Source organism: Pollachius pollachius (assembly GCF_949987615.1).
Source record: "Pollachius pollachius genome assembly, chromosome: 8".
Classification (NCBI taxonomy): Eukaryota; Metazoa; Chordata; class Actinopteri; order Gadiformes; family Gadidae; genus Pollachius; species Pollachius pollachius.
The window spans coordinates 19125833-19152563 of NC_136941.1; the positions used below are offsets into that span (position 1 = coordinate 19125833).

At 44.3% G+C, this 26731-nt stretch overlaps 3 protein-coding genes across 3 annotated transcripts; 2 read left to right on the top strand and 1 right to left on the bottom strand.

The window, feature by feature from the left end:
* The first annotated feature begins 3278 nt into the window (after window positions 1-3278).
* slc48a1a (solute carrier family 48 member 1a) lies at window positions 3279-6097 on the top strand. The gene is made up of 3 exons (XM_079741767.1): window positions 3279-3723; window positions 4165-4332; window positions 4558-6097. The coding sequence occupies exons 1-3, from the start codon at window positions 3594-3596 to the stop codon at window positions 4692-4694; spliced, it is 435 nt and encodes a 144-aa protein (XP_079597893.1). The 5' UTR covers window positions 3279-3593; the 3' UTR covers window positions 4695-6097.
* A 765-nt stretch (window positions 6098-6862) lies between these two features.
* On the top strand, window positions 6863-14531 carry LOC307079425 (solute carrier family 26 member 9-like; the record flags this gene model as incomplete). The annotated part of the gene is made up of 20 exons (XM_079741765.1): window positions 6863-7011; window positions 7174-7313; window positions 8167-8277; window positions 8449-8624; window positions 8917-9081; window positions 9186-9338; window positions 9458-9540; window positions 9650-9797; window positions 10009-10122; window positions 10230-10307; window positions 10414-10509; window positions 10607-10713; window positions 10801-10870; window positions 11228-11320; window positions 11454-11594; window positions 11906-12139; window positions 12351-12405; window positions 12514-12656; window positions 13207-13266; window positions 14499-14531. The coding sequence occupies 20 exons, from the start codon at window positions 6863-6865 to the stop codon at window positions 14529-14531; spliced, it is 2349 nt and encodes a 782-aa protein (XP_079597891.1).
* Window positions 14532-20568: 6037 nt separating this feature from the next.
* On the bottom strand, window positions 20569-25887 carry tmdd1 (transmembrane and death domain 1; the record flags this gene model as incomplete). Its single annotated transcript, XM_079742385.1, has 5 exons — window positions 20569-20855; window positions 22177-22329; window positions 23803-23922; window positions 24526-24717; window positions 25884-25887. The coding sequence occupies 5 exons, from the start codon at window positions 25885-25887 to the stop codon at window positions 20569-20571; spliced, it is 756 nt and encodes a 251-aa protein (XP_079598511.1).
* Between the last annotated feature and the right edge of the window lie 844 nt (window positions 25888-26731).

Consider the following 26731-nt stretch of genomic DNA (forward strand, 5'->3'; position numbering starts at 1 on the left):
TTTGTTGTTTTTATTCAGCAAAGACATCTGATATTTTTATTTTATACATTTTACCTGAGGTCTTTTCTTCAGGCTTGAGAGGTTTTCGTAACTTCCAGCTTGCCTGCTACTCTTGTCATTTCTCATCGGCTCGAAAACTTTGAGAGCTTGAAAGGTTAGTCTAGTTCTAGGGAGGGTTTGACTCAGACAACTTCCTGTGTCTCTCTGATTGGTCATGAACCTCAGGCCTGGGGCATCAGGGGGAGGAGAGCAAAGACACTTTCTTTGGTGATCGTGCTAATAGGACTGTGAGCCAGTGTGTGTGTGTGTGTGTGTGTGCGTGTGTGTGTGTGCGCGCGTGTGTGTGTGTGTGTATTTGGGGTGGGGGGTGGGGATGTCAACTCAAGCTCACACAAATAGTGAATGTTGTGTTCTGGAGATAAAACAACTGATACAATAAGTTCATTGCTTGGTAAAATGATGTTGAAAGATGAATGCAACTGATGAAAAAAATACCTTTAGCTATATTTTTTTCCCCTACGATAACACACGGTAGAATACTGTATTAGAAGTTGTGTGTTTGGTTTATGAGTTTAAAGGTCCCATGGCATGAAAATCACTTTGAGGTTTTCTAACATTAAGTACCCCTAGCCTGCCTATGGTCCCTCAGTGGCTAGCAATTAAGTTAGGTGTAAAACGAGCACTAGGTAACCTGCTCCGCCTTTGAAAGATGAAAGCTCAGACGCTCGGACTTCGAATTTGGCCCCATATGTCGTCGTAAGGGGCCAAGTTACCTCCCCTTTCTCTGCCTTGCACCCCCAGAGAATTTGGTCCGCCAATGAGCTACGACCGTGCAAGCGCCACATGCGTGTGTGTGTGTGAATACACACACTGTAACGCAAGTGTTGTACACTTCTTTGTTATTTGGATAACCGTTCTGGAATTGGGGAAGGAATTGGGGGAAAGGAACTTTGGCTTTGACTCCCTGAAGCAGGCACAGCACCAGGATTCCAGTTGTGGATGGGCCAGACCAATTGTGGGTGGTCCTTAAATTAAAAACGTAATCAAATCCCTGTTTAACCTAATAAAAAAGGCTGACTAATAAACTGTTATATTATCTGTGCATAATAGAGATTTGAATAGCATGATGCTCTTTAAATATTTTGTTGCATTTTAAAAAGTTAAGGTGCATAGGACGGACCTATCAGAGATCGCTCCTTAGGCCTTTCTACCCTGCCAAGCCGGTTCGTTTGCGGCTTGGCACGCAAGGAACGTTCCTCTGCGTCTTTCTCGTAGATCGCACCATCTTTCAACGTGTTTGTTAAATGTGACTGTATCACCGTCTCTCCCATGGAGACAACGCAGCAACACCTCTACCCGCACCCCCCCCGGAACTGCGGAGCGTCTATCACATTTACATCAAAAAGAAACCGCCAGTGTGTGTAGGTCCGGGATGGGGAAAACGTCTCTTGGTTCTGACCAAAGAAGAGCGCTTTGGAATCTCCATTACACACCGTACCTGGCTGTGCTTTAGCGCGTCACTATAGACCAGGGGGCTATAGACTTTAAAAGTCGTCAGGAATCTAATATTTCCAACAGTTTAGTTATGCTCGTATAACATGAGGCAGACTATTTCAGAATTCCGTTTAATTGTTTTAAGTTTTCAACAATATTTCGATATCATTAGCAACAAATACAAATAAAATACAAATACAGAATCTTGGCATTTGTTCAGATTGTAGGATCAAAAGTTTTCACAACCCTTACAACATTTCAAAGGTAGTGCAGTCAAATGATCTTGGAGCTGTTGGAGTTGAGTGGCAATGTTCACCCTCCCAATAGCCGATAATCTCATCTCAATCTGTCACACCAGTTGATGCCCGCAGCAGTGCTGTCTGCCAAGCCGCCGTCAGGGTGGAAGAGGCGGCAGGAGTAGCAGAAGACTGCATTAGCTTCTTCACAGCCGTCTAGCCAGCTTTTTCTCTTGTACCAATTTATTGAAAATCCTCTAATGTATGAAATTTTTGTAGACACCTGCTTAACTATTACATTTGATCTTGAAAGGTCCTGATTGTTTTAATGACAATTTGTCTGAATTTGATCGCCGACTAAAAGGAACTTCTTTCAAAGACACAACGGAATTGCACAGCAGTCTCGATCTGGAAAGTTGTGCGTTACTTGATCGAAGATGCCCCCTACCTCTCTTTGCTCAGTTACGTATGGAACAGCGAGAGTTGGTGGAGCAGCCGCAACGCGTTGGTGGTGGTCGTGGTGGGTGGGAGGGGTGGGGGAGGGATGGAGGACGGTGCCAGAGGAGGTGAAGATGGAGGCGTCACTAGCGGGAGCGGGAGAGTCTGAAGGACCTGTACGTCTGCTTCTGACCCAGTCACACATAACAAAATGGCATCAGCACAATGATAGTCATGGGGCAACAAACAGGAAGGCAAGACTAAGTGAGTTTTCATGACGTGCAGCATGCCATTGATTGGGGCAGATGGTTTAGTGCTACAAGGCGAATGTTAAGAGATGCAGCAGGGCTAAGGGAAATTAACATGTGGACGTGTTTAATCAAATCTACATTACCACTACGTGAGTTAGGATGGCACGTCTATCAACTACAAAGACGGCTAAATTACCTCCAAAACCTACCTTTGTTCTTCAAGCATCATCTTTAGCGACCAGTAAATGAAACAATTATAGTTAACACAAACATACTAACAGAAGAATATATTTTGAAGGGAAATGTTACAGTGTGACACGTCCATTGTGGTTCCAACTTGTGTTAAAGAGAAAGAAAGAGATCTATCTGGAACTGCAGGCCGTGCTGGTGTGGTGATCAGTTCCCTGATCTGAGAGTTGCCATGGTGCTATACAAGTTGGGCAGCAGTGCCGAATGAATGATCGCCTCTCAGTTCGGGGTGCATAAAAGTACTAGCGGACCAATTGCGAACTACTGCAGCGGCTGAAGCCATCTCTCTAAGTAACAAAGTCGTCGCACCCACCCCAAACCAATCGGAATAAATGTATGTCGATTATAGCGGACTACACTACCTCTTCTAATCCGACAGAGATTCTGATCCTACCCTATTCCGATTGAGCTGTTCGTCCACTTCTAATCGGATCAGAAGTGTCCATTTAAACCCGGCGTGTGTAAAATTGCTGTACTCACCAGCGGGTTGTGTAGTAGAATACTGTATAAGTAGTTGTGTGTTTGGTTTATTAGAACAAATCCACATTATGCTCCGTACCAGAGAGTGGCGCTATAGAGCACTGTGTGACATTACAGATGGCATTAGAAGAACAAGGTATTTTGTTTTGGCTGCTGCTGTGATGTATTTTTTCTTCAACCTATTACCGATTACAATCGTTGATTCTTTATAAGACCATGTAGCTTTTAAATGTAATTTTACGAAAAACAAAGAAGTTGTATTCAAACACAACTCTCCCTGTGAAGTATTCTCTCACTTCGCAGTTTCTGCGGTGCTGAGGATCGTCCAGGACGTTACATCATAGGTTAAGAGATTAGTGTTTACCAGCTAGAGCTAAACTTAAACATCCTCAAACATTCCACGCTTACGTGTTTTAGTCAGGACCAGTACACACATTGTGCTATAATGGGGACGAGCAGGACGTACATCAGCATAGGGTATGCTACGTTTGGTACGCTGGTGGGATTTTCGGCCTTTTTCGTCTGGAACATCGCGTATAAACAACCATGGACGGCGACGATGGGAGGCTTGTCAGGTATGGTCACTCACTTACGTCTCATATCAAACACATCTTCCCTTTTGATGTTCCTCATACCTTTTAGTCTAAACCCCACCTTGCAGTAAACATGTATTTGATAGTCATCAGCATCATCATCATCATTAAGCATGAGACCTAGATCTCAGTAAGTAAGCATCATCATTAACAAGATATTAACTAATATGCATAATAATACATATAAGTATGTATTATTATGTATGATTATGTATATTACATATACATGTTATTATGTATTATTATTCCTACATTCTACATAATACATCCACATGATCCTCAACGCTAAATACAATACAGACACTCCTCCTTGAATCCCTGTCGCAACAACCCACGTATAGGATATAACACTATGGTTGGCAAATACTGTTGATACATAACATAACAACAACTTGAAGTGGTCATGTTTATTTCTGTCCCCAGGAGTCCTGGCCCTGTGGTCTCTTGTGACACACATCATGTATCTCCAAGACTACTGGCGCACCTGGCTCAAGGGGCTCAAGTTCTTCATCTTTGTCGGTGTTGTCTTCTGCCTGTTAGCCATCGTGGCATTCATCACTTTCCTGACCGTCGCCATCACGCAGAAGCAAAGTAATTCACAATGCATACTTTTTATAGCAATATAAGTACATCAAGGGGTATTAGCTTTTACATGCATAACAATGTTATTTATCACAATGTATCAAGATAAATTTGGATAACATTACTACTAATAAGTTGGACACCGACCATAACGGACACGGTTTGGACCAAGTTGTCCATCATGTTGACATGCGCTACAAGGGAATTAATGGAAAGAGTCACTCTGTCCTACAGCTCCAACTGACCCACAAAGCCTGTACCTGTCCTGCGTCTGGAGCTTCATGACCCTCAAATGGGCCTTCCTGTTGGCCATGTACTCACACCGATACCGCCAGGAGTTTGCAGACATCAGCATCCTCAGCGACTTCTAGTCCACCAACATTGTCAGACTCACTGGAGTATGCTTTTGATGGAGATTTGAACAGCATGAGCTGTTCAATGAGCTTCTGTTTCAAGGGGAGGAAATGCGTATAGTGCTGGATTTAAAAAGAAGTCATGAGACTCTCTTCCACATGCATTTGTTCTACATGCTTCATACACACAAACAGTGGTTTTACAACCTGTTCTCCCATTTCACGTGTGTGTGTGTGTGTGTGTGTGTGTGTGTGTGTGTGTGTGTGTGTGTGTGTGTGTGTGTGTGTGTGTGTGTGTGTGTGTGTGTGTGTGTGTGTGTGTGCTTGTGTAGCTGTGTATTTCTTTTTTTGAATGCCGGGCTCATTTTTTTAAAGGACTACATACACATCGGAAGAGTAATTTTAACTGCAACTACCAATGGTGTATAATGTCTTTTGTTGTACCACAACACAGAGTGCTAGAACGGAAACTACTCAAGCTTCATTTTATCGAACACTTTATATGTAAATGCTGCCCTCATTGCTTTGACTGACGTCCCCAGCGTAACATCTGAAAGTAACAATATTTTTCCCCTCGCCGCAAATATTCCCGTTTTTCTTCTTCACCAAGGTCACTTTGGATAAAAAAAAGATATTTCATGTTGAAGTCTACCGTTATACTCACCTTTTTTTAAATAGCTTTTCTGATGACAGTGAACATCTATGTAGTATGTAAGCCTGTCTGTCCATAGCCGTGATGATTTTGAGCTGAACAAAGACAGAAATTTTATTATACTGGGGTAGTCATTTAAGATGAGGAGTCATTGTTGGAAAACAAATGGCAAATTAGTTTGTTATTTATCTTTTGGTTGTAGTGAGGTCTGAGGCATTACATTTTTGGCTTCATGCAGCAGATCCTATAAATATAAGTAACACTTGACATAGTCATGTGTTAAAAAGCTACCTTTTGTTTAAAGCAGCTGCATAGAATGCCAATTTTCAAAGAACAGGGCTTGGGTCGTTTTACAGATCATTTCAGTTTTATGCCACTAGATGGAGACTTCTCTTTGCTTGCTGAGTTAATTTGACGACTTTAACATTCCCCTTCGGAGAAAACATGAAATTTATTAGACAAATAATTGCACTTTAGATTTTGAATGATATTTCTGCTTGTCTACTATGGCATTTGTCTACAGACCCAAATGTCTCATTACCACTACACACTCTAATGAAGTATTGCTTGCCTCTAGCTCAATACAATATTGGCATTTAATTGTTTGGATTTATTATGTTTGTGTTTGTCAAATTGAACATGTATTTGTAAGTTATTGTTTGTAACCCAAGACTTTTATTATGTTTTTTCCTAAGCATATAAGCCATTACTGTTATTTTTAAAGAATTTAAGGAAGTTGGTATGAGATTAAAAATCCCTTAAACATGCACATATTTTGATTGTGTATTTAGTCATTTGCCCTAGTGGGAAAATTAAATTACCACTGCAACAGGTGTATATATTTATTTGACAACAATTGGTGTAACTTCATAGTAAGCTCCACCCAGAAAGTTTTGAAGGTCATGGATTTCAAGATGTTTTATCAACACCGCCTTCTGAATAAATCTTAGGTCTGCCTCATGCTACTGGAACTCCTCCGGTGATAAGGTACAGAATTGCTTTTCAATACTAATGCAGTTTAACTCATGGGGTCTATTCACATCATAATCTGTTGTGATAATATCGGGTGGTTAGCTTTTCATATCTTCATAAGACAAATTAATGACAAATAATTGCGCGTCAATAGCTGTAATTACTGTTTGTAGGAAACTTGCCCTTAAGATTTCCTAGATCCCTTGGTGGTTTTTTTACCACTTAACTCTAAGTCATCCAAATTTATGTAATTCATTTATCTCAACTTTGTTAAATGACATGGCATCTAGATGGTTAACTTTTTCCCTTAGAAGTAATGCTTTCTCCTGAAGTCTATTGTTTGAGCTAAACAAGGCTGGTCATGGATGAGATAGAAGGCTTGGTGGCGTAGGTGTGCTAGATCAACCAGATCAAACACAGAGCACTCCACTGACCTGCTGGCCCAAGGTTAGCTCAGGGTTAGATAAGGTGTCCACTAAAAGCAATGCACTCATGGAGCCTAGTTGAAGGTCACATGTAACTATTAGGGGCAAATATTTAAGCAATACGTACGTATCAACATATGTTCCTCCTAGGTGCCACAGCCATGGAGCAGGACGGGCCCCGATATGTGGTTGATCGGCCCACCTATAACATTGCCGATTTCGATAGAGATTTTGACAAAAAGGATCGGCAGTTCCCAGTGGGAGAGAAAGTGAAGAAACTCTTCAGGTATAAGATCCTTTACAAAAATTACCTGGATAATATGTGACTTGCAATAAGAACAATTAAACCTGCACTGTGACATGTCATTGGTGGAAGGAAAGTAACATAGTTTAAGTTAAAAGATTGTCCCCTGATTGGGGTTTTGAGCTGAGTGTTGCTCTGTGTCAGGTGCTCCGAGGCCCGGCTGAAGGCTCTGCTGTACAGACACCTGCCCGTGCTGAGCTGGCTGCCCCGCTACAAGGTCAAGGAGAACCTGCTCGTGGACGTCGTCAGTGGGGTCAGCGCTGGTACTATACAAGTGCCCCAAGGTCTGTCTCTGTCTCTCTCTCTGTCTCTGTCACTCTCTCAGCCTGTCTCTGTCTCTCTCTGGCTGTCTCTGACTCTGTCTCTCTCTCTGCCTGTCTCTGTCTCTCTGAGTCTGTCTCTGACTGTCTCTCTGTCTGTCACCCTCTATCTCTGTCTGTCTCTGTCTCTCTCTTTGACTGTCTAACTGTATGTCACTCTCTATCTCTGTCTGTCTCTGTCTCTCTCTTTGACTGTCCCTGTCTCTCTCTCGGCCTGTCTCTGTCTCTCTCAGTCTGTCTCTGACTGTCTCTCTGTCTGTCACTCTCTATCTCTGTCTGTCTCTGTCTCTGTCACTCTCTCTCTGACTGGCTCTCTGCCATTCTCTATCTCTGTCTGTCTCTGTCACTCTCTCTCTCTGTCTCTGACTGTCTCTCTGTCTGTCACTCTATCTCTGTCTGTCTCTGGCTCTCTCTGACTGTCCCTGTCTCTCTCTCTGTCTGTCACTCTCTATCTCTGTCACTCCTTCTGTCTGTCTCTGGCACTCTCTCTATGTATGTCTCTGTCTCTCTCTGTCACTCTGTCTCTGTCTCTCTCTAGAAAACCGCTATTAGGTGAATGTGATCAGTACAAAAATATTCTAGCACTTAGTCCTTCTAGTCTGGTTTTACAATTCTAGACTCTTGTCCTGTGCTATCTCTATCTTCAAATAAAGTGATAAAATTAACACTAGCCTTCTCTCCCGTGGTTTCTGGGAGCTTCTATAGCCAAAAACAATATTTCCCAATAATGTGGCTGCAAACAGACAGATGAACTGGCTATCTAAATGTTTTTACGTATTGAAGTATTTGACACTTGCATATTGTCTCCTCTCCTCAGGCATGGCATTTGCTCTCCTGGCCAGCCTTCCTCCGGTAAATGGCCTCTACTCCTCCTTCTTCCCCCTCATCCCGTATTTCTTCATGGGCACGGTCCACCAGATGGTCCCAGGTAAATCTGGGAGATTTATGTGCACTCCTCTTGATTTTTAGGACCAGTGATTAGTTTCTCGGGGCCCCTGGGCTGCCCTGCTTCAATGAGCCCACACTCTGCCCTTAGTCTTCCCAATAGGCTGCTTCAAGGCGACGGTAAAACACATTATCATCAGGGCCATGTGTCCAGGTACCTTCGCTGTGCTCAGCATCATGGTGGGAATGGTGTGTCTGCGGCTGGCCCCAGAGTCAGACTTCAGTCATTTCAACGCCACGCTCAACGCCAGCGTCGTGGACACGGACAGGATGAACGACGTCCGGCTGGGAATATCTGGAACACTCGCCTGCCTCACAGCTATCATACAGGTAATGCAATTAGTTCTGCTTTTGCTGCCTGAAAGACCTCAATCGGTCTCTATTATGTATATAGATCTATAGATCTATAGAAAAAGCAATTCATCACGTTGTCGTCACCTTAACGTCACATTGTCGTCACGCTGACGTCACGTTGGCGTCACGTTCACTTCACACTTTCGCCGTCGCATTGGCATCACATCGAGATCACACTGACTGAAAGATGTCATTACAGCTCATTGTCGATATACTGTTGTAGCGTTGCTGTGCATTGTATTGTTGCCCCTCTTGTAACGGTGTGTAGATGGGCCTGGGCCTTATGCAGTTTGGCTTCGTGGCCATCTACCTCTCGGAGTCCTTCATCAGAGGCTTCATGACGGCTGCAGGACTGCAGATCCTCATCTCAGTTCTCAAGTACATCTTTGGGATAAAGGTGCCGCCCTACAGCGGACCCCTGGCCGTTGTGTATGTAAGTGATGTCTGGAGGTTCCTGAGCTGTCTTCAGCTAAAGACCAAGGTATAATCCCTATATTTTGTAATGAACCTACCCTGTTCCTCACTGCGCTCCACTAGACTCTTATAGACATCTTACGCGGCCTTCCCCACACCAACATCTCCTCGCTGGTCTTCGCCCTGATCAGCAGTGTGGTCCTCATCGTGTCCAAGGAGCTGGGGGCGCGCTACCGCCACAAGCTACCGTTCCCCATCCCCATGGAGATCATCATAGTAAGAAACAGCCCTCACTAAGCTTGTTTTTCCTATGAATTGCACTTTTGCATCTACACTTTCCATTGTTTTTGGATCTTTCTTTTACAATGGGTCTTTGTGTGTTTCTGCTTACATAGGTGGTGGTGGCCACGGCCATATCCGGGCCTTTGGACCTGCCAGAGAAATATCACATGGACATAGTGGGGGAGATTCCTCTGGGGTAACAAAGGCCTCTTCAGCCTCAGCCCATATGTTGGCCTGATTCAGTGATGTTATCATGTCTGTATCACTACTGCAAACCATAACCACTCCTGGCATGTGTCTCCTAGCTTTCCTGCACCCATCCTGCCAGCAGTGTGTGAATGGGAGGACATGTTGAGCACTGCCTTCTCCCTGGCTATAGTAGGATATGTTATCAACCTGGCCATGGGCAGGACCCTGGCCGCCAAGCACGGCTACGACGTGGACCCCAATCAGGTGCAGAATCAACCACAACTGCTTGGCCTCTGTCATGTCTTCAATTTATAATTTGACCCTTTTATCAAATATTGAGTATATCAGTTCACAAGCTGTTTTAATATTCATTCAACATGATATGACATGATAAGTGTATCCTGCTATAGATTGCTAATATCAGTTCATCATGTTGTCACTTCATCGTGCTATCGTTATGTGTGTTCCCTGACAGGAAATGTTGGCTCTAGGATGCAGTAATTTCTTCGGGTCATTCTTCAAGATCCACGTCATCTGCTGTGCCCTCTCGGTGACCCTCGCCGTGGACAATGCCGGGGGGACCTCGCAGGTGGGGAGGGGGCCCTGAGCTGCACCACTAAACACATACAACCTGCAAAAGCAATCTAGGTCTCACTATTACCTGCCACATACCTCTCTGCCTCTTCCATCCCATAGTTTGCCAGCCTGTGTGTGATGCTGGTGGTGATGATCACCCTGCTAACCCTGGGCGTGTATCTGAAACCCCTGCCTAAAGTATGTGGGCGCAGAGCTGCATTATGGGAAATATTGAATTAAACGGCCACCACAAACATTTCAGCGGTGTAATATGTGGTACTGCGTCGCTCTCCGTTTATTGCAGTCGGTGCTCGGAGCGCTGATTGCGGTCAACTTGAAGAACACTCTGCTGCAACTCTCTGACCCCTATTACCTGTGGCAGAAGAGCAGATTGGATTGCGTAAGCCTTGGCCATGCATCACAATGCTGCACGCTGTCATGCAAAGTTGTTTCATTGTTTTTCCCGGTGCTGATGTGATTGTGTTTCTCGTATCCAGTGTGTGTGGGTCGTGTCGTTCCTGGCTACGTTCTTCCTCAGCCTGCCGTATGGGGTCGCCATCGGAGTGGGCTTCTCCATACTGGTGGTTATATTCAAAACACAGTTGTAAGTGGGTGGCATGGAGCTTTATCATTAGCACTCGTTTCTGATTGCATGTAATTTCTATTTTAATGCACACTTTTCCTCTCATAGTCGAAATGGCTCTGCAATCGACCAAATTAAGGATACGGATATCTACAAAAATCCTAAAGTCTACAGTAAGGTACTGAAAATTCCCTAGCATTCACGGAAGCGCGCACCCACAAGCCCACACACGGCCACACATACACACACACACACACACACAAACACACACACACACACACACACACACACACACACACACACACACACACACACACACACATAAATACAAATACACATTTAATCACATACAAACACACACACACGCACACACACACACACACACACACCCCCGACACACATACACACACATACACACACACAACCCACACACACAGACAACCAACACACTTGCACAAGCATGCACACATTATTTTTGCAACATAACGTGCAAGTTACTGTATGTTCTCCTAAAATATGGTTCTTTCCTGGACAGGTGGCTTCTGTGAAGGGTGTGAAAGTAGTAAACTACTGCTCTCCACTTTACTTTGCAAATGCGGAAATCTTTCGACAGAAGGTCATCGAGAAGGTACGCTGAATGAATGGCCTTGTTTCACCGCCAATCACGGTCAACCCTGTTTGCATGCCTGCATTGTCGCAGTGTGTGTGTGCGTGTGTGGGTGTAAGTGTGCTTGTGTTTACCTATAAGTGTTTACTTGTAGACCAATCTGGACCCTGGCAAGCTTATCCTGGCCAGGAGGAAGTTTGTGAAGAAACAGCAGAAGGAGAAGGAGAAGGAGGATAAGAAGGACAAGGAGTCGCGATGCAGGAAGCCCAGTAGTCTGGTCACTATGAAGACACAGGTGGGGCTCGCTCGGCGTTGAAGGGACCCGGAAGTGATAGAATACCGACTTACTCTACAGTATAGTGAGGCACAGGAGCCTCCAGCCATTGAAACTTTGTGCCGTGCATTTCTGAAAAATAATTGAATCTGAAAGCGTTGTGCGCATAGACTCTAACCTGCCATCACTTTCCATTTCATCTGCAATATTTATATTGTTTATATTCCCTGAAATCATTTGACACCCTGAGCGGTGAATCCGAGAGTATTGCATGCATCCCTTATTGATGAGCGCCCCTCTCTTTTCATCTATCCCTGCCGGTCCTCCCCAAGACAATCTCACAGCTTGAGCTGCAGAACGACTTCGACCCCAAAAGTGATTCCCCCACCACCAGCTATGTCAACTTCCACTTCAGTGACGGTGGGTTGGAGGACCAGATGCCCGACGGCGGTCCCCCCGACAGCCCCTCGGCCCTGGACTCCCAGCCCATGCCCTTCCACACCCTGGTCTTGGACCTGGCCGGCGTCTGCTTTGTGGACCTCAACGGGGTGAAAGTGCTCACCAAGGTCAGCCTCCGTGTGTGTGATCAGCATAAGATAAGGTGGGACTCACTGAATCCCAGACAGGAACTGTGGGTATACCGTGTATGTGCTTCAGCCTGTGGTGGGGTGGTTATAGAATTGGCGGGGTCTTGTTGGGTAATGTTTTGACCAATCCAATCCTCCTCCCCACCCAAAAATCGCCATTTTGTTTTTGATTTTGTTCACCTCCAATCAGATGAACTCCTGCTACGAGATGCTGGGGATTAAACTGCTCCTGGCCAATGTTCAAGGTAAAACAATAAGATCTATTATTTGTGGTTAAATGACTATCTAGTAACATAGCCAACAGCCGAGGTAAGGACAGCTATGCGTGACGTCGGTGTGCCGCTGGTTTGCAGCCCAGGTGTACGAGGAGCTGAAGGTGGGCGGGGTGTTTGACGGCGAGGGGGGGATACCTCGTACTCACCTCTTTCTCTCCGTCCACGATGCCGTGCTCCACGCTCAGCACACATCCGCTGGAAACACCGCAGGACTATCCAAGGCAGGCTACGTTTGCTACTCATGTTACGACTGGCCTTTCAAAGACATTGGCTGCATTCGATCTGGCTCACTGTTACGGTCATTATTCCTTACATAGTGAACACTGTATAGTACACTATTAAGAATAGTGCGCTATATCGTTAAATCCATCAGCGAGACAGGTATTGTCTCATAAATCAACAGACATGTTTTTGCAACCCACTTACAGCTTATTTGCATAAAGAACAAATATGTGCTGGACGATCTCCAATGGATGACAAAGCAATCAGCAATGCATCATGGGATATGATGAGGAAATAAGTGCATCAGTTGTACACTTATTTAAGGCGCAAAATGGGTATTGAGTACTATATAAGCCCTATAATGGGAACTAGATTTATACTCTAACACTACAAAATGGTGACAATCTAAATAGTGGACTATCAAGGCAAAAGTGGACCAATTCGAACACAGCCCATGTCTGAAACATGGCCGTCTTACCACCAATCTGTTGCTGGAGTACTGGAATGCATGCTGGACTGTATGCATTTGAACATGTTCTCCGTCTGCAGGTAGAGAGGGAGAGGCGAGAACTGGCCTTCAATACGGACGATCAGAAGGACCTGGAACAAGTACGTTGTCATTCTCTGTGATCTTATATCAAACGCTGACGTGGTGTTCCTGCTGAGACATACTGACACAACAGATGCAGTACGCTATATCTAAAAAATGAATTTGTTTCTCCACAGGAAATGTTTTGAGCATGTGCCGCATGAATGAATCATCCGTTGTTTTGTAATTGTAATAAAGTGTCTTAAATATGCTGTAGTTGTGAACTTGTGTGTTCTTACTCAACAACAATTTGAACAGGTCATACAAAGTTGTATATTTTGTTGTAAGCAGTACTTCCTTCCCCTGATGGAGCAATAGAGAAAATCCAAATCCCAGACAACAGTATATTGACTCATAATCCGGTGCCTGGAGCCATAAGGCAAATATGACCCACCGCTTAAATTAACTACTGAGTGAACTTGCTGACCGAGCGGATAAACACACACACATTAACACATGCACATGGAGAGAGAGCGAGAGAGAGAGCGAGAGAGAGAGAGAGCGCTACTGTAATTAACTGAGAAGTGCGCTGGGCCACAGCTGTGAGATGATGCTAGACTAGCAGTCTGTTGGCTGTTCCCTGGTGAGGAGACAATGTCTCAGGGAAGGGAGGAAGGCATAAAGTACGTGGCATCAGCAACTTTACATACAGTTGCTCTGCTCCGCTGCAACCCCTCAGTTTTTACAGAAAAAATATACATCCTCATGAAAAGCTTGGAGACCGTTCTTTTTGCTTTCCACCTCAAACTTCATAAAGAATAAAGCCACACAAAGAATCTGATAATCAGCAATTACCACAGATCCCACTTTATAATATACTGTGTGTGTGTATATATATATATATATATACACACACACAGTATATATATATATATATATATATATATATATATATATATATTATAAAGGATAGAAAAGGGATGGTAATTGAGTCTTAAAGGTTAGAATGAGCAGGTCTAGGTTAGATTGAGCAGGTCTGGGTTTGATGGAGCAGGTCTGGGATAGATGGGGCAGGTCTGGGTTAGATTGAGGAGGTCTGGGTTAGTTTGAGCAGGTCTGTATAAGATTGAGCAGGTCTGGGTTAGAATGAAGCAGGTGTCAAGCCTCAGTAGCTGGCAGGTGATACCATCGGTATGCCGCGGATGACGCATGAATGCATTTATGAAGCCATTAACAACTTCTTCCAAAGATATTCTGGCCTGCACCTGGTTCACTGCTCTCCACCTCTTTTTTTCTCTTCCTTCCCCGAAAGCAAATTGGCACCACAAGTGATTACAAGGCTTAGACAGCAATCAGCTTTCATTTGGAAGGCCTTGCCTCTCTGTGATCTACATCCCCCTCTCTATCTCTCTCTCCCCTCCCTCCCACTCGTTTCTCCCATCCCTCACTCGCCCGCCACCTGGGGCCTGCCATGAGGGGAGCTGTCTGCGCCGTGTCACTTGACATGGGGTTGGATTGTCCTTGTGCAATCAGGGTTCGGGGTGGGTGCTCTCGTGAGAAATTAAATGAAAATCCTGCCGTGGAGTCTAGGCAGTGCCACTCTAATCTGTTTTCACTTGTTTTGACTTCCAGTTTTGACTTGCGGTTTGTTGATTTTAGTGCCGGTCGCTCTTGTGAGCTTCAGATGGCCGTGGAAGCTCTATAGACTGCATTCATTTAACCTTCCAGTTGTTGGAGAAATTATCCCTTAATTGGGATGCCAGTCGAAGAAAAACAAAGACCATAAACACACAGACTTCAAAATGAGGGGAACCTTTTGGATGCGTATATATGTATATATATATATATGCCGTAACCTTTCCTTTTTAAAAGTTAAACTCCAATCCCATTGAATAAGGACATAATTCTTGCCAAATCCCTTTTCAAATTAGACTGCGCTGCCTGTAATGAACTGTTGAAGTTTTCAATCCCTGTAATATGAAGTTCTGCGAGAAATTAATTTTGCACTCATTGCACGTTCATTGACCATAATGGTTTGATTAACAAGGTCCCCGTTGGAAAGGAGCGACTGAGAGATTAATGCATTAAGTTTGTTCACACGCCCAGTAGCTCCTCTGCTATTGAGACTAATTGCGTTGTGTCTGAGGAGGATAACTTGTGTTGTGTCACCAGGGGACCTGTGCGGGCCGAGGGTAGCGGCGGCCTATTACACGGAGAGCACCTCCCCAAGAAATACTCAGCCATGACCCTTTCAAAACATTCAAATTTGAACAACTTGAATAACTATTCCAATTACACGGCGGCTGCCAAAACGGGCGTGCGTGGCTTGTTGTAAGAAATTAATCTTCCACACCAAAGATGACGGAGCATCCCACACCACCAACTCCACCACCACCACTTCTGTAAATGTAGTAAACAGCTGTTTGACATTGATGAAGCAGCAAATTGTGACTCTACACACAAGTGATTCATAAGCCCGTGTTGGGGGATGTATTCTGCTTCATTAACAGACCAGTTGGCATCATAAATCTTGATTGTGCCTTTTCAGCAAAACGTGGCGCCTCTGGAAAGGATTTAGCCTATTTACGGAGCAGTTCAGGGCATCTGACCGCTGATAGCTGACGGGAATTAATGTTGCCTATTGTTTCACTTCCCGTACACCGATGGCAAGAGAATCGCGAGAATGCAGCAATCTCTAGTGATTAATTACAATTATTGAGCCTGCTTCACGCAGACACTTGGCTAATTATTCACCCAAACAATTAAACTGCGATCGCATGTCTGGAAATAAATAGACTGCTACTTTACCATTTAGTTGACTTAGTCCTATTTATTTTGAGTTCTAGCAGGAATAAGTATCTTTTTCCATTGAAATAAGTATTTGATTCCTTGTGTGCAACCCTGAGCTCACTAACAATAACTTTTATTGTGGTCATTGCTTGATACTACTAGCTAATAATTTAGCAATAATACTACTACAGGATCATCCAACCATGTGCTTTTCTATAATATAAAAGAGGAATCGACTTAATGACTGATACGTCATCACATCATCGTACTCAATCCACAGAGAAGCAGGTAATCAGATAAACAAACCAGTCTGTTGATACACGTAGTAGCCAGCCTCGTCACCAGGCCACACTCATTAGAACTCTGGGGCATCATGGGAGTGGATCCTGTAATGCCTTGCACCAACATGCCAACACAGCTGCTTGTTATGTTATTACAGGGCCCTAATTCAATAACTTTTGCATGATTGCTTCATCAGTGTTATAACTCATGTGTGATGCTTCGGTAGCCAAATGTTATATGGCTACCGCATGCATAATGCAATGTATTCTGCGAGTGCAGTGGTAGTAACCACTTAAGGTGTGTATGTGTGTGGGTGCCCACTGCGGCTGCCACGCCTATGGTTTGGACAACATGGATGACCTTTCCATGAGGTGGATGTAATAAACGTGAAAAACACTAGGACACATGAAACACAACAGCAAGTATCTGTCTGTGCAGTCTATAATCACTTTTGGGTGAATTCAGATTCAATGCATTATATACTATAGTGAAACACTTACTTGAATATGGCTTTAAAGATTTGAGTATCTAGGTATATTTGTTTGCCAAACTACATTACCCTGCTCTACGATTTTAAAAGGTTTTGTCTGTTTCTTATGGTACTTATGGCATATGGCATTTCTGAAAACGAATTGAATCTGGTGGATGAAAACATATTTTTGATGCATAGTCTCCATTCAACATACCATGTTTGGCTGAATCGGGGTAAGAACCACAAGCAGAAGGGGTGTTATCAGTTTGTAGTTGGGTGGTCTCCCATAGGCAACCAAGACTCTTCCACAGCTTCAAGGGTGAGACCTGTGAGTTTGCAATTTAGCGTATATAAAATACTGACATCCAATAAGTTAGCGTATATAAAATACTGACATCCAATGAATTAGCATGTATAAAATACTGACATCCAATGAGTTAGCATGTATAAAATATTGACAGCCAATGTGAGATCTCTGAGTTAACAACTTATATAAATATAATATAAGCAAGCATAAAAGTAAGCATATCAATTGTGATGTATTTTCTTTCTACAAGCATGTCCTCCTTCTGACCTTTAATCGGCAGAATTCAATGCTGTTACAATTTTTCAAAGTTATTTATTGTAATAGTACACTTATGTTTATTGCCACTTACTAATAGACACTTATATATATATAAACAATATTGAAACAGCGGTGAAGGAGGAAAGTATAGTTATGTTGTTTTCTTCAGAATAATTACTGTGTGATTGTAGGGCACTTCAGGTAAAGAAAATCCATATTGCAATTATTTTTGTACATGATTATTTCTCTTGAATGTGTCCAAACCTTGTATTGATTCATCCATACAAAATGACAAAATTTATTTTCTCCTCCGCAACCGTCCATAATAATCAACTCTATTGTGACAGCATAGCAGTTTAAAAACGCCTACCCATATAATTGCGCTGAGTCTCACACTGTGTGGACTTTATGGAAAGGTAGGCTGCTTCAGACACTGCACATCTGGTTTGAAACATTACAAATGTGTATACCACACACAGCAAATTCCAATTACAGAGACAGCTACACTGACTGATGACAGATCGGAACTGCTATCTGCTCACAGATGTCTGGCTGCTTGGACTGCTTGTTGGCATCGTTTATACCTCATATTCCTTTGAAGATTACTTTAGTTTATCTGTAAAGCTTTACCAAGCAATCAATGGCCCACATCTGTTTTCCGATTTTGCAGAATGAAATATATTGTAATTTCCTAATTGAGCAATAGCCACATTTCCTTTTCCAGTGTTTTGTTATTTAATAACTTGCCATAGTAAGATCTTATATTCGTACATTTGCTCCTGCGATTGCCTTTTCCACCACAGGGTGGCACTGTGGCATCACTAGAACACCCCCAGAAACCTCTAATCAGAAACAAAACTTTGCGAGATGATGTGTTGCAGTCCAGCTGAGGTAACCATGAAAACGAAGTTGTAAGAGCTGAGCCAATGCGATTTAAAAAAGAAGAAAAGAAGTACGCCAATGTGACTTTAAAATAGCCAGTGTGATCTTGTTTGCTCGTGTGATCTGGATATATTGAGCAAAAGGGAGAGTGATGGCTGTGTGCGGGGACTGCGGCAACTCCACGGATGAATGGAGATGCAAATAGGAGGGAGGGAGGTGAAGTCAAAGCCTTTAGTGACGCTGAGCACACCCCAGAGGCCGCGGAGCAGAACGCCCCGCCGCCGCCGCATCAAGGACACAATCCCGCCGCCATGCGTCGTCTCGGCACGCATCGCTTCCTCCCCCCCATCTACATTTTCATCCAGACAAGGCACTTGACTCCTGATGCCGGGCCAAGCCAATCACAAGTGACAGATGCACCCTCCTCATAGAATCCGCTCCACAAACTATTGTATGCTACACGGCCAACAGAAGAGCATGACAAGCAGAAAAATAAGCTTTCAAATAAATGTAAAACTGATGTGCTTGAATAGTGACACCTCATGCTTCTCCCATCCCTTGGATGTTATGCCAATTCCATGTCAAGTTTTTGTTCATTTTGTCATTTGTATTCAAATGACATATTTTTTAACTGCCGAATAGACCTGCCTATTCCGTGATATTGGCATCGTTAAGAAATTAAAGTTGGCACGTTCAGGCTTCAGATAGTCAAAAAAGTTGGAAAAGTGTCTAGTGATAAACATCCAGACTGTATAGTCTCAGGGGGTGTTAAGTCTCGTGAGACCTCCTCGATCTCGCGAGTTGACATTATGTTCCTCTCTGCAGAATCATCTGCTGATATTCGTCAAAAGACGCAAACGTAAATATCCTGATGGTCCCCCGAGGCTCGGGTGGTTTTTCTGAACGTGTCACTTTTACGGTGACGCCAGCCTCATGCGGCGTGTTGTTCCTCTCCGTGATTCATTCAACCATGCAAAACTTCCGCTTTCCTCTCCGCTGCGTACAGGTGTACAGGTGAGCCCGCAGCAGGTGAACCTGTCACCGTCGGCACATGCACGATGCCAACAGCTGGCGTGGAAGAAGTGAAGAAGGAAAGTTTGCACGTGGAGAGAGATGGCGTGACAGGCCACGGCTGTTGTGGTGACGAGAAAAACAAGCGTTTCATCAACATATTTGCACGACATGGCTCTTCTTGGTAATGTAAATAATGTCCCCGAAGGTCGTAATTAGACACGACAGTGACCCCTCGTGTTGAAATATTTATCATATTTCTCTCAGTGGTAATCAAATTAACATCCTCTTGCTCTTTTTGTATAAGCAAGCCTTGAGGGATGAGCCTTTCCCCACTTCTGGTCAGACTTGTAATCCATTTCTGAAAATAACATAAGAGCAGTCTAATTGCCGTTTTAGTACCTCCTAATTATTGATTCGCTATGCATGCTGAAACATAATTGGCCAAATTTATATAATATAATTATTTCATTTATATTCTTAATAATTAGAGGATTTGACAGACAGAAACCTTTAAATATAAAGATGCTTTGTGCTATATAACGTTGGCCAAGCAGGCAAATGTATAACAATGTTCCAGGAAGCACTGCCATTTCCTCCCTAAATCCCAGCGTTCTTAACATAGCTTTACTATTTCAAAATGGATGTAGCCTCTGTGTCATTCCTGGTATTTCTATGAGGTATTTTCATACACAAAGTCATCCCAGCTTGCCAGCAAACCCTGGCTACTTCATACCTGCGAAAATAATCCTCCATCTTTTTTTCCATTTGGATTCGATCACCGATGCCCAAGTCTGCTATCACAGCCAAGAGTGCTCTATTGTCTGCTTGCATTGTTATTGTTATTAGTCTTTTGGATTGCCTGTGGGGCGATCTGCAGGCTTTGGTTTGGGGGGTGGGGGGTGGGTGGGGGTGGGGTGAGGGGGATGGAGAGTGGGTGCCAGCCTGGATAATTAGTTGTTCTTCCACGCCAGACGGGCACACACTCGTCACTTGCGGGGGAAATGGAAAGTGGCATCGGTATCACAGGAACACCGGAATGCCCTTTGGTGTGAGAAGGGTTGGCTTACCGGCGCATCTGTCCCCTTCCTCCAGTCCTCCCGCCACTGGCACCCTGGCCGACGCACCGGGTGCATAATTACCTTGTCCACAGGTGAATCCTATCCGATGTCTTTTTGAAATTGGAATTGGTGGCGCATTTTGAAAACTGGAACTGACCGGATAGTTTTACTGAAGAAGTGAAACAATGGATTTGTATTTTCAACCGACAATGTACTCAACTTGAATATTTTCTTTGCACGGAAGTCTTGACACGTATCATGATTCACGCAACAGGGACGGTTTCAGGAATAGCTTGGTTTAATCATTAAAGTGTGGCCATCAACACCCCCTGATAGGCCTCTGTTGGGTCACATGTGTCCTCCGGGCCCCAATGGGCCCCCTGGACGCGGCGTCTCCCTGCCCCCTGCTCCCTCGTGGGGGGCCACTCTGCCGGCCCCTCATGGAGATGCGGACCGCCATGTGGAGGAGGAGGAGGGTTCCGCCCACGCCCAGCAGCAGGCCGTAGAGCAGCGGCCACGCCCCATCCAGGACCCCCTGGCCCCCCCGCAGGAGGACCGGGGCCCGCTCCAGAACCAGGTCCAGGTCCCGCCATGTTAGGTCCCGGACTAACGCGCACGCACGCACACACACACGCACGCACGCACTTACACGCACACACACACACACACACACACACACACACACACACACACACACACACACACACACACACACACACAAGCAGTATATAACTTCTCTAAAGTGACTATTAAGCCAGGGTGGGAGGGCATCTCTGTGATCAGAGGAGCCTCCTGCCTTTGCCATTCCTTCTTAACTTGAAGTTGTAACTTGGGTAAAGTTCCCAGGAGGAGGCTGTTGTGTGTGAATGACAGGTGATAATTACATTTTTGAGTTTGCAGGCGTCCAGGGAACAAATAGCCTTGTATGGTTAGGGTGCTGAAGTTTAGCAGTAATGAGTTGGAAAGATGCCCACGGCCAACCAATCTATTCTGGCGTCTCATCTAAACACAAAGTAGATGTAGGACTACAGTGGGGACAGAAACAATCAAATAAGCCATCCGTGCCTTTTGGAATCCACACAGTCTCAAGAGGGACAGCCCAGAAAGATCCAAGATATTTAGGCTCTGGTTGAGACTTCTCCACGTCATACTCTCTTGAAAGTACAACTTTGGTTTGATACAGAGAACTACACAGAGTCCAAGCAGTCCTTAATAGGATTTGTTCATCACTACCATTATATGTCCTCTGAGCTTTTAATGCCTTATATACGACATAATGTTTTGGAATCCATCAGACACATTGACTCTATTAACAGAACAATGTGCTTCATGCAAATTTTTTATGTGAAATGTTTACTGTTTCCAAGATTCACGATTCTCTGCTTGGTCAGGAAATCTTGCCAACTACTATGATTATCTGCTTGTTCTGCGGTGGTGGACAGCAGCTCAGTACAGTCTGAAGTCTCCGTCTGTACTGTAGTACTCGAGTATGTGGGAGCGCACTATTCTGGAAACTTTCCACGCCACCACGACTCAAAAGACAAACTGTGCAGGGGCTCTCGGAGGATTCTCATGAGGCAATTTGTGTGGCGCATTAGTTGTTCCACGAGCAGCAAGTCTGTTCATTAGAGGAGTTCTGCAAATGCAAATGTTTCTGGATACACTTCTCTAAAAGCAACTGCTTCCAGCGAAAGCAGTTTAACTTGAGTAGACGTCAGCATGTTCAGTACTCACAGGCAGGGGAGGAATCTTTAATCGGGGCTGTGTGACGTACTCTGTACACCTCTCGTACTACCGCTGTTGGTGATGTGTCATTAACAAATGTCAACTTCCTCCCGGGGAGCCGGTCCCTGAAGGGTGTCAGCGACAAGTGACAGCGTGCTGTGCCGAGTGTGGTGAGAGTGCGTCACCAGATGAAGGACCTTACCCTTCCTGGCTGTTTTTCTGGAGTCTTGGCGTGGCTGCCGGCTTCTCTCTGAGCGGGCGGGCAGCGTCTTTAACCGGCTGGCGTGTTTGTGGTAGCCCTCAACGTAGCGTTTGAGACCCAGGGATTTGTCCTGGTTGATGTTCTTCCCCACCTCTGGAAACCAAAAACAGAATCCTCAGCACTAGACTCCATCATTTAGTCTGGCACCAATCAAGCAGTTTATCAAAAGTAAATCAACTCCATATTGGCATGGAAATGAATAGACAAACACAGCGGATAGCTGAAAGTCATTCGAGTCTCATATTAGACCTCAAATAAATACCCCTGAAAGAAATTCATAGTTAATAGTAGTTAATAGTTAATAGTTTTCCAACTCAGTATTACATTTTAAAGGGATTCTCCAATTCAGTATTTCATTTAATATACTAGTACTGACTATTAGTATTCAAATATTTTCGGAACGTTACTTCCTATCCTAAAAAAAACACAACCGGCCGGTGTCGTCAGGAGAGCCGTTGGGTTTGCAAACAGAAATGAGGAATATCGTGTTCACGTGCACACCGCCTCGCAGCGAGACGCGCGCTAATTGCTGAATCCGAGGGAAAAAAGTATGCAGCCTTTTGATCTGAGAGAGAGTGTTATTTTTTTCTGTGCCGCTGTTGACGCCGTCTAATTCCCATCTTATGATTCATGTCTGCCCATCGCAGCTTCTCCTTCTCCTTTAAATCCTCCCCTGCCCCTCTCTGCCGTCTTCCCCCAGACTCAGCTGATGAAAGCAGCAGATGGTTTGTACTCTGGCTGGTGTCGTCTCCTCAGCGAGTCCTCTGTCTGATCATTTACACCTCCCCGCTATCCAACGCCACTCGGCTGTGCGAGAGTTTTCCTCGCTACAGTGGACCGCCGCCGCCACCGCCACGCCGCACGCCACATGTCAGGAATGAGCATTGTGCAGAATACGCCACATTTGAAGTTCCAATTAAAACGGATCTCCGAGTAATGAAGCAATTACAAGACGTTGTTAAAAAGTGTTGAATAGGTCCTATTGACTGGAGTAAACCCAGTTTGAAAACACATACACACACACACACAAACACACACACACACACACACACACACACACACACACACACACACACACTCGTGCACAACAGTATAGCCCATGGGTGCTTTGTTCCAATTTGCTTGCCATCGAGGGACCATGGCATTGCTGTGTAGTGGCCCCCGGAGATTTCGCTGTAATCAGCAACATAGAATTGTACATGGAAAGTTTATTAGTGTGGTGTGAAACCAACAGTGTTGGCTGTGGAGGGAAGAAACCTTAACTACTTTGTTTGAAAGTCATTAAGTTAACATTAACTTTGTGCTTACTTATTTCTCTCTCTCTCTCTCTCTCTCTCTCTCTCTCAGTACTATTGTCATGCCGTTCTGTCCTCCCTCTCTCTCTCTCTCGCTCTCTCTCTCTCTATTCTCAGTACTATTGTCATGCCGCTTCGTTCTCTCACTCTCTCTCTCAGTACTATTGTCATGCCGTTCTGTCCTCTCTCTCTCTCTCTCTCTCTCTCTTCTCAGTACTATTGTCATGCCGCTCCGTCCTCTCTCTCTCTCCGCACTGCGTTAGTTCCTCACCTGCGGCGATGTCTGACCTGCCAATGTGCTGCAGGCCGCGGGACAGCCTGTCGTAGTATATCTGCTCCCCGTTCCTCAGCAGCCAGCGTGTCAGCGCTGTCCTGCACTCCGCCTCCCTGGCTGGTAAACACACTCAACATATGGGTGTCAGGACGGACCACTACCTCCCCGCCGGAGAGCCCGCTAACACTCGGTGTGATGAGGAGGAAGAGCTGGGTGGCTTGTCCTCCTCCTCCACTCTCACTGGAGCAGTCAGCACACTTCAAAAGAAGTGCAAGTGACAACATTTTGGAGGTGCAAGAAGTGCCAGAAGAATCTCTGGGGAGGGCTGCGTAGGCTCGTTTTCTCTGCCATCACGTCATTTTATTATTTCGACCTTCCCGAGTTCTTTTCCCGGGAACGCCAACTGACTGCACTCCAAAATCAACGACACAGACGCAAACAACGCTTGTATAGAAACTGTTTGGCTTGAAGAATTATACAAATGGAATTGAAAGGTTGTGAATGGAGTATACATCAGAAGCTACATATATCCGAAGCACAAAAAGAGTATAAAATACTTGTGAAAAGACAATAGAAGAGGCTCTTTCTAAAGCATACAATAATATCGAAAGATATTTGTATTGTTTGTACAGAATATTCCAGTACTTTTTCTTCTAGTCAGAAGTAAGTACCTGCTTAGGTTATGGTAGCTGGTCTGGTGACGTTCATGAGTTTCATTACCATCTGCATCGGAGGCGTCCCTCCTGGCTCGGGGCTGGGCGTCCAGGTGGTTGTTCTCAGGAAGGAGGCGCTTCAGGTGCTGGAAGATGTTCTCCTCTGGGCTGGACAGGGCTGTGAGGAGGTCCCTGCACTCTGTGGATGTCAGCAGCTCCACCAGGCGGTCTATCTGATGGACCCCCACGTCCTCGGCCACTGAATCACCACAACACAGGCTTAGTAGGGCTACCTCCACAATGTGAACCCTGGGCGATGGTGAAAGCACCCGACGAACAAACTAAATAACAGGATATCTTTCTCTACCTAACCAGGAATATCTTTTATTTCTTTCTTAGTTTCAAGGGTAAATTATTTTTTAGTGAACTTAAATTCGTTCTCTTTAGCATTGCTATTGATTGCTAATGGTGTTATTGTAGCATTGGTTCTTACCTGTTTCTTCTCCATAGCAAGGAATTAAGAGAAGAAAGAGGAAAAACAAGAGCCTCTGATCTTTCATATTGTCTGAAGTAGTGCCCACTCAATGTTTACATTCAAACCCTCAAACGCTTTACAGTGAAGTTATCTTGACTGTAAACAATAGAACCCTTTTACTTCAATTTACCATGATTCTAAATTCTCCATAGCAACTCCATGATGCCATCCATTTAGCGTCCATCTATATCAGTATGTATTTTTTATTTGAAACAAATATAATTAGTTCTTTATAAGAATATTTGAATTGGTTCTACCACATGCATTTGTCCTACTTGCTTCACAAGTGTGTTTGTGTGTGTGTGTGTGTGTGTGTGTGTGTGTGTGTGTGTGTGTGTGTGAGGAGCAAATGCATGTTTATTTGGTGGGTGCGACAAGCACCGCCATCAGGCAGAAATCTGTTGCTTATCATTATTTTTATTTCAAAAGGTTTTTCAGGGATTTGATTGGATTGAGCTAAAACAGGAAGAGGAAGTTGTTGTGCTTTAAAACCTCCAAATGCCTCTTTCAGGGGTTATAATTATTCTCATTGAACCTAAAAGTCTCATGCAGATGAAAACACCCCAAAAATAGTAGGTATCAAAAGCACAAAATTGACATGCGGATATGGGTATCTTTTCCATTTTTAATTGGGTGCAATTCCCATAATATCTACTAGGATTCAATGGTGAATGAAATAACATCAGCTGGTGGGGATGTCTTTGTTTGTTATTAGTTTAATATACTATCACCAGAGACAATTGCACTGGGCTATAACTGCAGTAATTCCCAGCATGGAAAACAATATTTAATGACTTTACGGTTTAAATAAAAACTTGGTCCCTCCTTTGTGAGATAAGTAGATGGTTTTCATTAAATTGTAGAGTCTGTATGCTTGAACTAAATGTTACTCATGCTCACTAAGGGAAGAAAGTCATTTTGTATGCTTAAGAGTAATGATCGGTTGAGGGCAGTATGATTGCTATAGAGATTATTTGTGAATGTTGCAATTGTATAAATGAACAACACCAGGCATTGATCAGGACATGTCTTTATTTAGGTAGTATTCGTAGTACACAACCAGCCAGAACATCTCAAGGCTAACAATTCACACAAACATTCTAATAATACATTTAAGTAAAGCAAGCATATGCAACACTTACCATAAACCTTTATTTTTAGATGTGAAAATAGTTTGGCAATCATGGAAAGTCATTCTGGTGCCATTATCTCAAGAAGACTCCCTGGCTTGTTGGTCGGTTTTGGACGTACAACCCCATGCCTCTTACTCTTCACACCACTGAAATCTGGTTACCATGGATACAGACTCCGGTGGAATGAAGGATAGAACACATGATATAACCCGACTCTCAGCAGATTGGATCATTTCTGAAACACATGTGACACACAAAATAGAGCATAAAATTGGATCGTAATCTGCAATCCCAACATTGACTAAAGCGTTCAGTTTCCCATAAGTTATCCCAACATAACCTCCCATTTGCACCAACTTTTATTTTTCTAGCCTTTCACACGTCTCAGCGGGTTTATTGGACGGCGTGATTCATGCGGGCGCCTGCGAGGCAGAGGAGGACGATGGAAACAAGGGAGAGGGAGCACAACCCAGCCTCTACCTTGGCTCACATGGAGTCCTATAATCGGAGCGCACTGCAAGCCCAGGCCTGCTCTGCTGCGTGGCTGCAGGGCTCGGGGCTGCCCTGGAACTCCCCGCTCCTGTCCTGAGCCAGGTGACTGGAGA

Coding starts and splice junctions, on each gene's coding strand:
- slc48a1a (XM_079741767.1), top strand. CDS start 3,594: ATGGGGACGAGCAGGACGTACATCAGCATAGGGTATGCTACGTTTGGT. Junction 3,724..4,164: donor GACGATGGGAGGCTTGTCAG/GTATGGTCACTC, acceptor TTCTGTCCCCAG/GAGTCCTGGCCCTGTGGTCT. Junction 4,333..4,557: donor CGCCATCACGCAGAAGCAAA/GTAATTCACAAT, acceptor TCTGTCCTACAG/CTCCAACTGACCCACAAAGC.